The sequence below is a fragment of the Cydia splendana genome, chromosome 6 (genome assembly GCF_910591565.1).
Source record: "Cydia splendana chromosome 6, ilCydSple1.2, whole genome shotgun sequence".
In the NCBI taxonomy this organism is placed as follows: domain Eukaryota; kingdom Metazoa; phylum Arthropoda; class Insecta; order Lepidoptera; family Tortricidae; genus Cydia; species Cydia splendana.
This window is the reverse complement of record NC_085965.1, coordinates 10881988-10901243: the sequence shown is the minus strand read 5'-3', so window position 1 is coordinate 10901243 and position 19256 is coordinate 10881988. Positions and strand designations below refer to the sequence as shown.

At 36.3% G+C, this 19256-nt stretch overlaps 3 protein-coding genes across 3 annotated transcripts in view; 1 reads left to right on the top strand and 2 right to left on the bottom strand.

Annotated features, from left to right (window-relative positions):
- Positions 1-780, bottom strand: part of LOC134791411 (kinesin-like protein KIF19) — a 44154-nt gene extending 43374 nt beyond the window's left edge. The window contains exon 1 of the mRNA XM_063762432.1: positions 225-780. Within this exon, the coding sequence (XP_063618502.1) occupies positions 225-296 (72 nt within the window). The 5' untranslated portion in view covers positions 297-780. The remainder of the gene's footprint in view (positions 1-224) is intronic.
- Positions 1-19256, top strand: part of LOC134791407 (mitochondrial dicarboxylate carrier) — a 53286-nt gene that overhangs the window by 18208 nt on the left and 15822 nt on the right. The window lies entirely within an intron of this gene.
- LOC134791408 (uncharacterized) lies at positions 11793-13405 on the bottom strand. Its single transcript, XM_063762430.1, has 2 exons — positions 13252-13405; positions 11793-12712 (listed from the first exon to the last, which is right to left on the bottom strand). Exon 2 carries the CDS (start codon positions 12705-12707, stop codon positions 11964-11966), a length of 744 nt encoding a protein of 247 aa, XP_063618500.1. The 5' UTR covers positions 12708-12712; positions 13252-13405; the 3' UTR covers positions 11793-11963.

Here is a 19256-nt window from a genome sequence, read left to right as displayed (position 1 = left end):
TGGTACCTGTATAAGTATATTTGTGATACCTATAGTACTTAATTCGGTTGTTTTTGAATGGAGAAGCTAAGCTAATAGTTTATCTACCTACCTACTTCTACCTATAATAACCTACCCTAAGAAAATAGTAATAAAGTCCAGTAGACACCCTACGGGAAACGTACATCCGAGGCTTAGCATTTGTTTATGCAAAAAGTAGTTTTAGTGATTAGAACTGCTCTCACCATCAGCTTCTCCTCAGTGGCGGTGGGCACCCCGCCGCGGCTCTCCGGCGTCGTCACGTTGGTCTGCGTCATGGGATCACCTGTTGTTCCACTCCTGGTCACTCCCGGCCACAGCACTACACTCGCACTCGCCTACTAACAGTTTACACACTTAACGATCCTTTCAAAATATTTTATTAAGACATCATCAATCATCTTTCAAATGTAACGAATTACGTTGACACGTAACGAATTAAATTGGAACCAATTTGACATGATAATTGTGGCGCGCGGTCTGCTTCCCGCGACCTCACGTGGACTGGCGGTGCTTCAAAATATAGCCTTCGTTTGGGGCGGTCGCTGGGCAACAGCTAACACCACAAATAAAAATTTCATGCGCACGGTGGCCCTCTTTAATTGCCTCCCAATGTTGATCCTGCGATCAGCTTCAGTAGTCATCTCCGTTGTTTCTTCTGTCATTTCAAGTAGGTAATGATAAAACCACTACAACTACTGACTTGACTATCAGCTACTGAAAATTTCGTCTATCAACCAATTTGGGCGATTAGTTCCGTCAGCAGCAAACGCTTGTATTAGGTCGAACAACCAGTATACGATTGAACTCTATATTCGAAACAACTATGCATAATCTAAGGCACACTTATCCTTGTTCTTTTGATACAAAAGCTTGCTTTCGCTGGGAATATCAGCCAACATTTTCTCACTTCTTATGAACTGCCAGATCGTTTCTATACCATATGCCTTGCCTTTCTTTGTTGCGGATTGATCTGATGAATAAACCTCAGTCTAGAAGTTCCATGATGGATCACGGGTCTCTATTGTTTCCCAAATAGTTTTAAGTCATAATGTATTGTTTGTCCGAATTTTCGTTAGTCATAATTGGTTTTTCTCAGAAACGCGTAACTTTTCAGGATTGCCATAAAACAAACCTAACCTAACCTAACCTATCTACAGAATAAACCTTACGAAAATCTTAAAAAGTTAACGGTTTCAGTTTTATGACTAACGATAATATGACAAACAATACATTATGACTTAAAACTTTATGGGAAACAAAGGGACCCCATGGATCACACGTCCACCTTAGGTCTTAGGTAAGGGGCGGAACAGACAAATATAGCTGTTATAATACAAACATCTCGTAGGCGTGTTTTAAAAATAGTAAAAAATACGGACCAAATTACTATGTTTCATTCTATGGTTATAGAACTAAAATAGGATTTAGCGTAGGTATCGTAAAAGGTCTTCCTCTTCTATTTTAATTATAACCAAATTTATTATTTTCTCGTTAACTGCAAAGTTCCACTGGCGACGCTATGTCGTACCCTGGAACAATTTTTCCAGCATTTAAAAGTTTCGTAAAGACTACAATGTGTCGTGATTAGCGCTTAATAGACCAGCGGTGGAACAAAAATGTGTTTTGATAACATTAAAGTTTTTTCTTTTTTGATATGTTATTGCATGCATGTTAAATAACATTTATGTAAAATATTAGAAAATTATAGGTGGAGCGTTCGGCCATATTTAAATATTTCAATTTTGCTAAATAACTATGTAAATATAAAATTAAAGTTACAAAAAACTGTAACATGTTCAATAACACTTTAATTTATTCACAATATTCGGTTTTTAGAAATCTGGAACAGCTGCTTCTGGTGAACGTAAAAACACGAATTACTTTGTCAATAAAGAATTAAAGTAGCTGATATTGTAAAATTACGATATTATCTATCAACTTAGTATACTTGTAAAAAATTAGAAATGTAGACAATGTGCTTGTCTAGATACTGATTTCTGGTTAAGCAGTATAGCCAATATTGAATTAAAGTTTGTAGAGTTAATATTACACGGTCATAATAAAGATCTTAGTTCCCACACAAAATATTAGAAATATAAAATCACGGCGACACTAAATACTGATACGTAAGTATGCATTCCGCGCTTATATTGAGTTACATTTCAAACGCGCGGCGTTTTCGCGCGCCGCGCTGTGCGCCGTGGCAGGAGGCAGCGATCGACGGTGGCGGGCTAGCGATTAGCGCGGTGCCCGTAAAAAATACGCAAAACGTTTATAAAATTATTATCAATGGTAAATAGTTATATTGTTAATAGTAGGTACACTAATGGAAACTTACCTACACTTATTTATTTCTATATGTACTAGGGATTGCCCGCGGTTTGGTTTACGTAGAATTCGTTATCGTGTTAAGTATAGAAATAATAGATACATTTGAAAATTATTTTAGGTGCATTGTCATACAGATAACCACCCTTGTTAAAGTATTCTTCAAATTCAATAGACAGGTGTCATTTCAATATAATTTTGCGTAATTTGGCGCTTTTAGGTTATAAATGACTAGCGACATATATTTTTTGTTTAAGAGCGATATCCGATATATATATCTCCGATAATATTTACTTTATCATTTAAATCAATTTCAAACTAACGTTATTCAATATTTATCATTTTAAAGTCAATTTTACCAACCAACTGAGCTTTACGAGTATACCTACGGAAACAACTCAAAATTTGCATCAAATTAAATGCCACTCTTCTTATCCGTTTCGAACAATCAAGAGGGCCTTTACGAGCTGATGTAGTGAAAATTTTATTTAACCCTTGAAACCTTCACTACGCTCGAGGTTCAACTTTACGAACCACTCGCTACGCTTGTGGTTCAATTTTAGAATGTTTCGCTTGTTTGGGTATCAATATTAGCATGATTAATCAACAAATTTTCCCCTTGTAAAACAAATAAATAAGGTAGGTGAGGTGCAGGCATATGAGGCCCGGCGGGTAACAAGGCCCAGCATTCAAAAATAGCAGTTGCTCCCTATTATTCTGAATTTGTACTTGTTGCTAAGAAGATCCACTGTCAGTGCAGGTAAAAAGGTCCAGTCCCGGGCCTTATTGAACGTATGAGATGAAATAATAGATTAAAATATTTTTAGATAATTTTGAATATTTTTAATCTCTCATTAATAAGGCCGATTTGAAGAAACTTCTATGAAATTATGACTTATAAATAACACCTTCACTGCGTGGGCTGTCCAAATCGCTGCAGACTTTTCTTGGTCTAACTCTAATAATTTTTCACTTGCTTTATTGACCTAGAGACGTTTTAAAGAATCAAAAAATCTAATAACATTTAGACACTTATACTTTTTAAAGGCAGTAACTACTTACTTATATAGGTAACTTTTTTTATCAATACATAGGTAGTTATTTACGATAGAAGTGCGAAAAATTGAAATTTTGCAACGAATGACGAATTTTAAGACACGGCCAAAGGGAGTGTTTTAATGTGCTTATTATAGCACCGGTGTCGTAATGTAGCACCAGGGCCCTATTTAACCAACGTGACATTGTTGCTGACGTCACAGGCATCCATGGGCTACGGTTATAGCTTACCATCGGACGGGCCTTATTCCTGTTTGTCACTATCATTGTATTATTAAAAAAAAAACTTTATTATATCGGCAAAAAACAGGTATCTTTCTTGTTTATAATGATAATGATGACAATTGACACAAGATTTCAAAGAACTTTCGGTAATTCATGACAGTAAATGAGTTCTGTGTCGGAATTTCGTGACAACTGTCGTATTTCTTGTGACAATTGTCCAAGTCCCAGCCCCCCCTTTGCTACAGTCCAACCCGAAAGGCACCTTAGGTCGGCGCTTACGTCATTATTACCGGCGCCCTATTAACTAATGAAATGAAAATGAAATGAATAATATTTATTTCGAGCAACTATGGACTCATACAGATTTGTTAGTAGACTTACGTTCCTAATGTTAGTACCTAATTAACTATTACAATATATATACACTGCTGGAAACATGCATTTCGCAGCAGTGTCTCATATACGGGCAGTCAAGTCTGTCCGCTATCACACACAGGATAGGGTTGGGGCTGGCCCGCACCCGGCGCACCAGGGATGTGCATCGTGCAAACTAATGCGGTGCTACGCGACGTAAGCGCCGACCGCCATATTCAACGTGGTTTGTCACATAGTACCCTGTAAAGGTATGATTCCAGGGATAAAAAATATGTTATAACGTTATCCAGCGTATAATGGAATTCATAAAAGTTTTTCTTTATAATTACTACAAGTAAATTTGTTCATATTTGCATATTATTAAAAAGGTAAATGAAAAGTAATTGAGTAATTTAATTACTAATGAATGTAATCACAATTGCAAATTACACAGAAAAATTAATTACATGTAATTAAATTTTATGTAATTAAATTACAAACATTTTAATTACATGTAATTAAATTACACGAGTAATTAATTACGCCCAACACTGGTTGGTGGCAAACAACCACACCGCTCGTCTGATGGTAAGCGGTTACCGTAGCCTATAAACGCCTGTGACGTCAGTAACAGTGATGTCGACAAATGTCGCACCTGTCACGTTGGTGAAATAGGGCCCAGATGTACAGTAAAAATCATGTTAAAAGATAATACTAACTGTTACGAAGAAATATTTATACTGTAAAAAATTATCCCACCAAAAACATTTTCATGTAAAATGTTGCTAAGACTCGCACTGTTAAAAAGTTATCAGATCTCTTGTCGAGCCAAGCTTCAAACTCTACAAGCCCCTTCACTAACTCTACACCTTAGTCAAAATATGTGGCTTGGCTGTTTTGCTACCGCCACATGGGCATAAGGTGAAAAACTTATTATAATCATTATTTTTAGAGTTCCGTACCTCAAAAGGAATAAAACTGAACCCTTATAGGATCATTCGTGTGTCTGGCTGTCCGTCTGTCACAGCCTATTTGCTCCGAAACTACTGGACTAATAAGTTGAAACTTGTCTATAACCCAAAGACATACATGTAAAGTAAATATGTAATATAAATTTAAATAAAGGGGTCACTTTTGAGATGAATGATAAATAGAAGAAAAAAAACGATATCTTTGTTATATATCAAATGAAGGGGCTCATTTTAGAATTAGAATCTCAAATATATTTTTTTCATAATTTTAAAATAAATAGTTTAGAAGTTATTTAAGAAAACAGGCAAAAAATTAACATTACCCTTATCTCCGAAACTACTGGGTCTTTTTATTATGAAAAAAATACACATATTAGCTCTTTACCTATAGATGACAGGAAAACCTATTAGAAATGTGGAGCTAAGCGTGAGCAGGCCTATGGAACTCTCTGCGCGAGCTCGGATTAATACCTACGAATCTGCTCCCGTTCACGGTAGAAAAGCACGGCTGCCCTAAGCAGAAAACAAGTAACTCGGAAATTTTCAAAAACGGGTTTTTTGGATTTTCGGAATCTACAATTTCAGGCGCATCTTTCACCAAAAACATAATTGTAAAATAATGCGTAGTTTTTAAAATATTCATGTTTTTAAAATCCAAGTATCTTTTTTTGACCCTGTATTCTACTCTGAATCCAAGTATATGTCCCATTTCTACGCTAAATTCAAGTAACTAAACAGAGATACTTGTAATTCATATAGTTGACTGAGATACTTGAGTTTAGCGTAGATGTTCGTAACTGCGAATCAGTTTATTACAATGGTAAAACAAGTATCTCCCAACACAATCTACAATTTAGGTTAGAAATTAGTTACATAGTTATACAGAAAATACCTTGTTTAAACATATACATAGAAAACAAATTTAATTTGCTTAGCAATATTCGTGTCAAAGGCTAACACGTGAAGAGTCTGTGAGATTTAAGTATAAAGAAAAAAGTGTTGTTAAAATAATTAAAATTATCTGTAGGTATTGTCTACAGTAATGAAAACAGAACACTAGAATGCATGAGATAGACGCCTACGTCAAAGAAAGAGGAAATCATAATAATACCGTATCCATGCCAAAGGTTTTGGAAAAAAATAGAAACAAACAATAACTCACTGGATTCAATTGACCAAAAGGGAAATATTTAATCCAGAAATTGAATTTTTATAAAGACATATATTATGTGGTAAAGTGAATCATCTAAGATCAATCTCGAGGAGTCTATTAGTAGAGTTAGACCAAGAAAAGTCTGCAGAGATGTTGAGAGCACACTCAGTGCCAGTGTTATTTATATCATAATTTCATAGAAGTTTGTCTTTTAAAATAACACCTGCACTGCGTGTGCTGTCAAAATCTCTGCAGTTTTTGGTTTAACTCTAGCCACTAAAGAGAACCACCAATTATTTACCATATTAATAGGTAACATAGGCAAGAATCGATATTGCTTAATGAGAAATAGGTAAAACTGACTTGAAGGATTTAATTAGATTTGTACTTTGTTACATAAGTAAAGTTAAATAGTAAATAAAGTAACTATGTACCTAAGTATTTATCTATGCAAGTATGTATATCGTCGGCATCGTCGCCTAGTACTCATAGTACAAACTTTGCTTAATTTGGGGCAAGGTCAATGGGTGAAAGATTGTCCCCAAATATTGATTTTTATGGACTCACCAGCTCTCACCATGCCATGCACCCGCCTCATTCCTATCAAAGACATCTGTCAAATAGGACTATAAAAAATACAAGTGCAAGTCGAACTTGCCCACCTTACAAATTTAAATTATTTCTTTTTTTGTAGGTACTTTATAGTTTTCAGATTATTCCCTCTACTTATAGTGTAAGACAATATTACTTGCCACATTTCATAGTTCTAGGTCAACGGGACTTCCCGTTGACCTAGCTACCTACTACATACCTACTTAGGCACCTTTTAAATTTTGATTCCCTTGAGACTGTCGAATACTAACGTATTTTGGCATAAACGACCGTATCTTTTTTTACGTTAATTTAGAAGTTTGAAAACACCCATCTACTAAGACAGAGGGTTTGTTGAAGGAATGGGACATTGTATCACAAAATAATCGCTGGCAATAAATAAAATCGATGAAATAGGTACTAATAACCATGTGTCAGAAGGTCTGAGGATGGCAACATCAATTACTAATAAAAAAAAGTATATTTTCCAAGAGAAAATGAGTTTTAAATATATATTAAAAAAATATAATTTTTTCAAGCGTTTTATTATGCAACAGAAATTTTGAAGTCGACAAACCTGAAAGAAACTAAAATGGGTTATCGGTAGCTTATGTCATTAGCTTTCATTTGATACCATTTCCTTCAGAATTGCATGAAAATTTGAAAAGTTATTGAGCGGAGAGCCACATATGTTTAGTATTTAAGAAGCTAAAGTGCTTGCTATTTCAAAGCTAAACACGAGATACTTGAATTTGTGTAGAATAGTTCTGAGATTTTCGGGCAGTAAACTACACAGAAAACATTTTATGCCTGTACAAAGTTTTATATACAAGAATATAAAAAAATAAAGTCTGTATAAGCTTAATTTTATCGCCCTTAACATAATGGTATAAAAAGATGTTATATTTTAGACCAAATACCTAACAAAACAGACAAATTACGTTTTTTTGCTCTCCTCAAAAATTTGTCAAAACTGGGTTACTTGTTTTCTGCTTAGGGCAGCCGAGCAAGCCAGTTGGTTGCCACACGCGCTCACGTACGCACGTCACCGCGCGCCGCACTGTCAATTTTTACGATAGTTACACGGACGGCGGGATTCGGGAAATGAATTAGAGATGCACTAGATAAGAAATAGTAAAGATATGTGACGTTCCACGGCAAAAGGTACCATTGCCCCGACTGAATATTGGAGTGGCGATAATAATAAGCGTAAGCGCCAGCCGCCATAAGGTACCTTTTGCCGTGGAACGTCACATATCTTTACTATTTCATATCTAGTGAAGTCTAACGGCGCGATATCTTAAAGTTCGAATCGCGCGGGTAGTAGGTAGGTAACTACCTACTATTGAATTTCTTTAATTAAACATGTAATGTTTAATATGTGTGACAAATGTATAGATTTAGATATCTATCTATTTGAAATAGGTAGTAAATTTTTAATTTATTTTGGTAAATGTTTATTTTAACGACAGTAAGTTTACACCGGAAAGTGCCTACTCATTTTTGCTCTGGTTAACTTATAATTAATTACCTTTATTCATGGGGTTTCTATTATTTTTCTTTACTATGTAACATTAATCTCTATCTGGTTTTAAATTACACGAAGTTTTAAAACTAATTCTTGCTGGGATTATTGCGCGGTTTATAAAACGGCGTAAACACTGCGGTTACTGCAGGGACATATGACCTTTTAAAATGACTATTTCGCAAACACTAAAGCATAATCGGAATATTAGGTATAATTTAAGATTTAGCTTTCCTTTTATTTCACTCCTCTGTTTAAGTGGGTATTTATTTATCATTTCTAAGCGTCAGCAACCCTAGCGTTGTGCCGGTGCGCGCGGTGCGGGGAGCGGCGCGTTGAAGGTCACTCCATTGTATTTTTGTGTAGGTATCAAAACGGTAGGTACTTGCGTTTTGTTTGAGAGATAAGTATCAGTTCGTAAGAACTATTGTATAATCTGTGGCGTGAGTCGGACTTAAGTACTTAGTTTTTGATCCGATCCCTACGGGTTTTTAAAAGACATTTTACTCACTTTTCACTAAAAAAACATATTGTTAAAAATTGTGTAATGTACGGAACCCTTGGAACGCGAGTCCGACTTGCACTTGGGCGGTTTTTTTATTATACATACAATAGTTCTTGTAGAAACGAAACGGCCGAGCTACATACTTTGACTAAGGTGTAGAGCTAGTGAAGTTAGGGCTTGTAGAGTTAGAAGCTTGGCAAGAGATCTGATAACTTTTTGACATTGCGAGCCTTGTGGTTTCGTCTGGGCAACATTTTACATCAAAATGTTTTTGGTGGGATTTCACTTCTTTTTGTAAGTTGCTTATGACAATCTTCCATCCCCTAATTTAAAGGGTTGGGGGTGATTTACTATTAAAAATCCTGAAATAAGTATCTGGGGGCATCTGTTACACAATGTACTTCTTACTGATTCCCCATATAAACCCTTCACCCCGTAAGGGTAAACTTTGGGGTTGAAATCTGCCTTCAGCCCGTAAGGGTAAACTTTGAGATTGAAATCTATTCTATATCCTTTCCCATAACAATACCTATCTACATACCAAATTTCAACTAAATCGGTTCAGCGATTATTGATTCCCCATACAAGATTAAACCCCCTCATCATCCCCTTAAGGATTAAAAAATTCAAGTTTTTGAATTTATTTGTTTATTGTGTACTAAAACTATCTTACATATCAAATTTCAGCTTCTTAGAGGACTTCAGGAAGTACCCTAAAGGTATTGATAATCATCAAGTGAGTGAGTCAGTGACGAAATCGAAGTTTTTAGATATGAATAAAATCTAAAGTATAAGAGCTATGCAATTGATATGCTTAATAAGTCCGAGAACTTTGTTTATCTAGTATAATCCAACCCCAAGTTATGAGGGTTCCAAAAAACGATGAAGCGCTTCGAGAAAAGGTAGATAGTACCCTTGCGCTTTGCTCGTCTTGGCGGGGGCACTGCCGTGCCCCCAGATGTTAAGACATAATAATAATAAAGCTTTATGTTTAGTGACTTTAGTTACCTACTATTTTCGCGTAAACTAGACAATTTTGATATCTTTAGTTAATAAGGCCCAAAAGAATTATTTTTAACTTATTATAAATATCCTCTTGTTGTGAAGTACCAAATATTGTTATTTGTATATGTATAACTCTTAAGTTAAAAACAATAAAATCTGTTATTGTCTACTGTCAAAATTATTATTTTTTGCGGGATTAAGTAATACCCTGCTAGTGTTCAATAAGGCCCACAATAGGACTTTTATAAAAGGTATATTTTCCAAGAGTATCGTAATATTTTTATAACTATTTTGGTATAATGAAGAAACTTCAATAAATAAGATACCTATTTGAGTGAGATTTTCATACTTAATATCCTGTTTATTAAAAAAAAAAACATTTTAATTTAAGGTGGGCCGTATATAGGCATATACGGCCGACACGGAATATACAATAAGGTGAGGTCACTTACCTTATTGTATATTCAATATGTATACGTGTAATATTGAGCAGTTGGTTTATAATATACATAATATGATATTGACGTTGAATAGGACAGGACATGACAATAGGAACCAGAAATAGGTATAGTCGGTCAAACCAATTTGTCAGTAAATAAAAACAAAAAACTATATTCATCCTTTTCTTTTGGGTGCTAGTACTAGTGTAAGTCAAAGATAGTATGATGATTCTCTCTATGTTTGAAATGAGACAGTCCTTTGACAAACTATGGTAAAAAATAGTTGTGAATATCATGTACATTTTTATTACAATTTCGAAATTCAAATGTTCTTCCTAATCAACTCGGCCACTAAACTAACTGATAACTTGGTATCCGATCCGCTAACTCGGCGAATGAATCGCCAATTCGCCAACTCTCCGAGCCGAGTCAACGCTATCAAACTGCTACTAAGGCCATTCAAAAATAAACCTTAATTCGAGAGCCCGAAGGTTCTTATATGACAAACAATACATTATGACTTAAAACTTTATGGGAAACAAAGGGACCCCTTTAATTTCACGTAATGTCCGCATCTAATTTATATATGTCCACAGTAAACAAACAAATGAATGATAAGAAAAGACAGACAGTGCTGTGAGCGGCAGGTGGGGCGAGGCGAGGGGCGAGGTATAGGTAGGCTATGATAGGGTCTCGGGCGCCGCGCCGGCGACACTGACGGACCAGCGCGGAGTGTGTATGAATTTCGCGCCTTTTTAAATATATTTTACTATTACAATGCAAGCTACACACCGAAATTTCTTATTTTCCATAATATGGCTGCGTATATTATTTTATAGTAATAGACTTATTTTTACAGACTCTAATTCAATATTAGATATTATAGGACAAAAAACGCATATTAATTCTAAAGCATATATCTTATTCTTCTAAATTTTTAGCTTGCCTATTAACTTAAGAATTTAGATATGTTGTTGTGGATTTATTAAACTTTAATTCAATATCGACAAAATAATAAGCTAATTTGTAGTTTGACTAAGAAGCACGTTAAAAAAATTTCTAATAATTTTACATTATAAAGCGTCATACATATTATAAACGATGGAACTTAAACATTGCACTTTAATTCAATATTAAAAAATCATTACTAAAAATATATAAATACCTAATTTATATCTAACGCTCGTTCTAACTTTTCATCATATTTTACAAATATGCTTAAAAATATGTCCCATGTCAGATAAGTATCACTTTTTCATCTTTAGAATTATCAAAACTTTTAGTGCAAAAATCCGGTCCCACTATTGGTCTATAATGGCTTTACCATGCACTCCATTGCTAGAAACCACCACAATACTGAGAGCTGTGCTACGAAATGCTACGCCGTAACCCGTAGCAAGTGAATGCCGTATGCCGTATGTGCGCTCAACATGCGTCATACGCACTGGAAACCAGATAAAGATTGTATTTAAACTAAAACCAAATAAATTATATGCTACTTTTAATACCAATCAACATCCCTATCTTCGTTATTTCAAATACATACTAAGGATAGTTAACAAGATTTTATGGATAGGTTACCTAACTAATATTTACATGTGAGAATTAAAAGCATATATCAACATTATACAAAATTTATTTATAAACATGACATTAATAATTTCCACACATCTATCTTGGAATGGTCTGAGCTTAAATTAACCTGCAATCTACTGCTAATTAACATAATAATAGCAATTACCTTCAGTCATGTTTTCCCTTGGCTATTGACTTGAGGTTAACTAACTTGTTATATGGTGCCCGGAGCAAACAGTTTAACACCTCTGTCAAATAGTTTGAATAAATACCGAGAAGGCTTCATGTCAATTGTGTTCATGTGTTCATCTTCAAACTTGTGACCTGGATACTTAATGGTTAAGTGTCCAGACACGTCAGCACTCAAGCCTGACAAAAGGTTTCTGACTTCCAGAATTGTATGGGCTGTGTGGCAAAGGAGGTTCGCCATTACATGAGTCAAGTCATCTTCATGTGCTACATTACAGTGAAATAAAACAAATGAAGCTATGCTACCTCTATTTAACTGTATTAATTGATTGCAAAACTTGTTGACATCTCTAAGACTGTACTGCATGTCAAACAAATGAGAAACACCGTCCAAAATAATATGGACTACATTGTTATTCAGCCTCAAAGTTTGTACAATTTGATTTATAGAAGAAAATATATTTTCTAGTGATTTTTCTTCATTGGCCATCAAAAGGTTAACAAGTTCTTCATCTAATTTAAAAAAATGTACAAGGCCAGTATCTATGTGCCTTTGTAAGTTATAATTCATTTTTAGTCCTACATTTTGATAATGGAGAAGAGAATTATGAGTAGCTATGAACAGGACGGCCTGTTTACTTTTAATGCAGTGACCAAGAATGCAGCTAGTAATAAATGAACTGTCACACCCATTGATTTCCTTAGCAACAATCACTCTGTTGGTCGTATTTTTATCCAGCTGGAGACTTGATATTATATCTGACGCCATTCTTTCTGCAACAATTATATACACAAATAAAATATTACATAAACAGATACACCCTTAAAGATATATGTAACACTATTTAACGTAATTATTACTATCGACGATAAGCTACGCGCCTGCGGATGTTATTCATTCGTAGATCGCGTTCGCGACCTCGTCGTACGCCAGTCTCTAAATTTGTACTGGAACATAATGTCGCAAAACTGAAGTTTTGTTACCTAAGTGTATTGTTTGCGATTTGCGATAAATTTATATCGGACGATTTGAATATAGTAAACCTTAATTTTATTCTTTAAATTGCCATGGAAACGTGCTGATATGCGGTTGAACTTCTAATTAGATTTCAATAATTACCAATTGGATATCGAGTACAGAGCTAAATTCTAGGATTTTATGCGAGAAATATATAAACGGTACATTGATAAATAAGGTGAATAGTGTGATTTATAATTAATTGTGATACTGGATAATTATATGTATATCAATAGCATGTGAATCGTGTTCAATTTGAAATCGTAATTTGGATGTTTAACTTGTGAGTACTTACTATGATTAAATCAGGAAATAAGTAATAACAGCCTGTCGCAATCTTAGGAAAGTATAAAAGAACTTATAAAGCTCTACTTTTCAGCTACCATCTACAATAATTAATTAAATCTCTTATTTTGATTTTGGTCAATATATTTCAGGTTAGGTATGTTCAAAAGTTGAAACTGAGAAAGTAGGTAATATATTATAGTAATTGAAAATATTATAAAAAGAAGTTTGGAATGAATTGCTTGTTATAATTACTAATTCCATTTTAATTAAAAAGAGTTTAATCAAACTTGGTGTAGATTATTGTAAATTAAAACGCCGGGATTGTTATTTTCAAAAACGTTTTGGCATGTTAATATTATGGTTTCTGAACAAAATAACTAGAAAAAGAGCTGTCAGTCTGTCACGTCACTGACATAAGCACTTTACATTCGCGGCTCGTGGCTCGGCTCGCGGCGCGTCTCGTGGCTCGCCTCGAGCGCGTAAGCACGTCGAGGTAATGATTACACTCTCGCCTCGTGGCTCGTCTCGTGTCTCGTAAGCTCGCCGAGCTAATCGATTTTAAACACTGACGGCACGGTATAAGGCCAAGCACGCACCACGACTTTTTGTCGCGCGATAATTTAGTCGCAGAAACGTAACGTATGTGTTTATATGGCAGTGCGCGCATATGCGACAAAAAATCGCAGCGATTTTAAAATTGTGATTTGTCACATTATTTCGCGACTGCTCGCGACGCGATTGTCGCAAAGTGAATTGCAGCATACGGAGTTGTATGGCCCTGCGCGCACTGCGATAATAAAATCGCACCCCGGACCTCAGTCGGCACTTCGCTCTCCAAGCCTCAACATGTCGGAAACTGCTTCTCCGATGGAGTCTCAAGATGAGACGCTAGATGTTGACCATTTAATTATGGAAATAGAAGGAGATCACCTTTGTGGCATAAATACTCAAAGTTATACGGCGAACGCATATTAAAGACACGTTTCATGACAAACGACTGGTACGAAATCCATGTTGAGAATGAACAAATCGTCGACTTTTTCATCGCAGTGCGCGCAGTGAATTTTCTGCGATATATTACAGCGCGATTCTAAAATCGTGTCGCAGTGCGCGCAGTGAATTTTCTGCGATATATTACAGCGCGATTCTAAAATCGTGTCGCAAAAATTAAAATCGTGGTGCGCGCTTGGCCTAAGGTTTGTAATCGAATGACAAACCGAACGCAAGTGTAAACGTAAGCGCGCTTCCCGAGCGAGCCCATCGCGAGCCACTTTGACTCGTGCCCAAAAACCGCTCCTCCACGCGAGCCAGGCGAGCGCGAGCCGAGCCGCGAGACGAGCCACGAGCCCCCTGCTTACACTCTCGTCTCATGGCTCGGCTCGCGGCTCGTCTCGTGGCTCGCACGAGAATGTAAACGGCCTATAGCCCCCTCCAGTAGGGCTACCGCCAATACCGAAAATCGTCAATTGCGGGCATTTTTCTCTGTCACTCTAATTACGCCTTCATTGGAGTAAAAGAGTAAGATCCCCGCAATTTGCGAAATTCGGTTTTCGCGGTAGCCCCTCTGACTATGCGCGTGAATCGCGGGCGAAGCCGCGAACGCAAGTGTGGAGTCGATTTTCGCAGACAGCGAAATCGACTCCACACTCGCGTTCGCGGCTTCGCCCGCGATTCACGCGCATAGTCTGGAGGGGGCTTATCACTGTCGTGAGTTCACAGATATCGAAAAGGCTGGTTCAAGCCCATAGATTTAATATATAGAGATCCCGTCTCAGCGAGCTGTCACTGTTGCCACTTTTGTTTGGTGTACGATTAACAATTTAACACCACCTTACTGTAGCCATGTCGATAAAGTCATATCGATAAACTATCGACATTTCTTGCAATGTTACAGCCTGGCAAAAAAGAGTAGAAATTAAAAAGTGGCAACACTGTAGTGTCGTCCCTTTCAAATCAACGTATATAAGAGAACGAGACGACAATACAGTGTTGCCACTTTTTAATTTCTACTCTTTTTTGCCAGGCTATAATTTTACTTCAAAGGTTTAACGATAAGCTAAAATGAACAAAAACGCTTTTATTCTTTATTGTGGTTATCAGATCACGATTTCATCGTCACGCCCCAGCGGGGAACGAAGGGAAAGTTCAGTTATTTAATTAAAATACATAAATACGTACTAACTTATGTGTTCCGCAATAATTGAATTATTTTATTATATTCTAATATATTTATTATTCATTAGCATTTCAATTATGTTTATGTTTAACGAAGATATTGAAGCTCCAATTAATAGCTATTTCGTTCCACTGTGTGGCGTTTATCGATATATAACATGATTAAAATCGACTTTTGACATCCCTAAAAGAGTACACATACATGTTTTTACGCACACATACACAGCCTGGATGCACTAAAAAAGGCAACACTTGGATTTGAAGTTCATCTTGTCAACAGTATGGTTGTCCTTTTTTGACAAATGGCATTTTTAAAAGAGCGAGGTGAAAGAAGTGATATTAGTTGCTGCGCCGTCAAAGTGAACAGAAAACGTTGGGGCCTTGTTCAAGCCCGACTGGACTGGCATTTACTCAAGTATAAAAGTGGTAACACACTATTACACCGCACCGCGACCTTGGTGCGTCGCACTCATAACCCCGGCTACACACGTTAACTATAAATCGTAGCGATTAATCTGTGCAGTCCGATTTGCGCAGTTTTATCTACCGTGTGTATGACAAATCGTTACGATAATCGACAACGGTTTCTCATACACACGGTAGATAACCTCCTGCCGCCCAAAGACCTATTAAAAGGTCTCCTACTGAGTAGTGGTTCCGGCCCAAGCATAATTACACTTTTAACTTATACGCGCCCAATGACCTTCTAAAAGGGCTCTGTCATAAAAATTAAAATTTACCGCGTATTGAATTCAGATCAGTTTTGAAAGAATACGTCATATTTGACGTTGCCAATAGACGTCAATCTGTGTAAAATAATCTGCCAGTTTTGAAGTAATATCCAAAACCAAAACAATGACAAGGGGTCGAGGACGTGGTAATTTAATCGATGATTTCTTGGCTGCTCGGCAAATTCCTTGTGTATTTTTATTGTAAATGATGTCTAATATGTTCGTCTTTGTTTTACCACATTTATTTTTTACTTTTAATCAATATTGATGTAAATACAACAATTAACATTTGGAAGACCTATAGGAAGGCATGTGGGTCGTAATATATTTATGTTTTTTCATAGGTCTACGGGCTTTAAACGCTATATTGGGTTGGTTTGCATTGGATATGCTGTTAGTTTAACGATTAAAATTTGAATTTAATAAAGTATTTAATTTTGCATGTCCTTTTGAAAAGCTTTATAGTTAGTTTTGGCAAAAATATTTAAAAATTCATAAATTAAAATAAGATGGTAGTAATTACTAGCTATAGGATTTTAATAGGCCTGCAGGCGGTTACCCTATTTTTATAAGAAAAATCGATATGCTCGAGTTTAGTTAGGTCATTTTCCCAGTTTATTAGTTTCCCACTGGTTGTGTAGAATTGAATATTCACTGTATTTTTATAATCCAATAGTCAAAGTAAGATAATATGCTGCTTGTGGCTAATATTATTGTTAGCATGTGGCAAAGGTAGGAAAAAAAATTCGTAATAATATTTTACATGAAACGCGTTATTTAATTCTTATATTTTTTAAATATATTACAGAAGCGGGGTAAATCAACGTAATGGTACATTCATTATTTGAATAAATTCAGAAATACACAATCTAAGAAAAACCACTTTGTTGAGGTAGCGACCCAGAGTCCTATAAAAAAGACATCGAATTTCGGTGTTTCTTTGGGTTCTTAACCTTCTACTGATACCCCTTATGATGCTAAAAAAATCTCACACCCATAATACAATGCCATGACAATGTAATCATATGTCGAAGTCTTGGGCCGGAACCATGTGAACCTAAAAAAAGGCATCTGGGCTTGTATCCCATCTTTGACGAAAAAATTCTGGGCGGCAGGAGGATAAAACTGCGCAAATCGGACTGCACAGATTAATTGCTACGATTTATAGTTACGTGTGTAGCCGGCATAAGTGAGAGCGAGAAAGAGATATCTGTTTCTCGCTCTCACTTATGGGTGCGACGCATCAAGGTCGTGGTGCGGTGCGATAGTGTGTTACGGCCTTAACAAATTTATCGTTTGAACAAATGCCGCATTGTATCGAATTAATATTACATCCGATCAATGTTGTAATGTGTATGGAGCCCTTTAACCGAGCCAGCCTAGGTCAAAGAAAGGAAGGTCACATGATCTGTGATTTCTCTTTCGCACTTACTGACAATCAGGTAAGCGTGAACAGTACGACAATAGACATCCTACCACCCTTGAACAGCTGTGCCATAGATTTAATATATAGAGATCCCGTCTCAGCGAGCTGTCACTGTTGCCACTTTTGTTTAGTGTACGATTAACAATGAGGCCCACCTTGCTGTAGCCATGTCGATAAAGTCATATCGATAAACTATCGACATTTCTTGCAATTTTAATTTTACTTCAAAGGTTTAACGATACCTAAAATGAACAAAAACGCTTTTATTCTTTATTGTGGTTATCAGATCACAATTTTATCGTCACGCCCCAGCAGGGAACCAAGGGAAAGTTCAGATATTTAATTAAAATACATAAATACCTACTAAAATATGTGTTCAGCAATAATTCAATTATTTTATTACATTATAATATATTGTTAGAGCAAAGAGGCCTAGGCAATTGTTGACAGACTGGCTGGTTTGAATCTTGAAGGATGTTTGAATAGAATGTTATGACGGTTCTCTGTTCGAGAAAATAATATTGTCAGCGGAGGCTGTTTTTATTGTAATTGTATTATTTTATTGTGTTGTATTTGATATTAAAGTATTTCGTTATACACAGTGTTTTCAGTGATTAGTTTAGTGTGAGAGGAGAAGTTCTCACAGGTTATGGGAAGCACGATTTCCAAAAATTTGATCGACCTAATCATGAACAAGGTACAACACTAGTGTAAAGCTCAGAGAGAAATATTTTATGTTGGATCTAGAGGAATACGGCGGTAAGAACTACCTACCTAAAACGTCCTACGATCGTTCGAGTAACAACACAATGAGTACCAACATGTCGAATGCGGGACCGGGGCTCCCGAGCATAGAGAAATTGCAAGGTAACAATAACTGGAATACCTGGAAGTTTGACATGGAGTGCATATTGGTGCACGATGATTTGTGGCAGTATATTGAGGCAGTTGCTGACACTACAAATGCTACGGCAAAGAGAAACGATCAGAGAGCGCGAACCAAAATATGTTTACTGATCGAGAGTCAGTGCAAGGTGCACGTGCGTAAAGCTACTACGGCGTACGAGACGTGGAATAATCTGAAAGCAGCTTACGAAGATAAAGGTATCAACAATAGATGTAGATTGTTGTCAAGGCTAGTGAGCCTAAAATTGAACATGTTTAATTCAATAACTGAATATATAACTGAACTGATGCAAGTTAGCAACCAACTAGCAGACTTAGATAAAGAAATCGATGACGAATTACTAGCAGCACTCATGCTACAAGGCCTACCTGAGGAATATGCGCCTATGAGGTTGGCGCTGGAGAGCGCGAACATAACCTTAACTTCGGACTATGTTAAAACAAAACTGCTGCAACTCGATGAGAACAAAATGAGTGCAGGCCCAAGTAACAAGCCTAGTTCGAGCTCAGCGCTCACTTCATCAAAGCATCACAACACTCATAAGAAATTTGTTCAGAGGAACAAAGAGTCCAAAGAGAAGAGGACTGTCAAATGCTTCATTTGCGAGGGACCGCATAAAGCTTGTGACTGTCCACACAATCCACGTCAATCGAAGAGGAATCATATGGCGACGGCACTAAGCAGTGTAGATCGAGAGAAGACTCATCAAGACGAGTGGATAATAGATTCAGGAGCGTCAGGACATATGAGTTTCAGGAAGGACTGGATGGATA

Bases quoted from the DNA above. Each gene is read 5' to 3' on its own strand.
- LOC134791408 (XM_063762430.1), bottom strand. From the start codon at position 12,707: ATGGCGTCAGATATAATATCAAGTCTCCAGCTGGATAAAAATACGACC.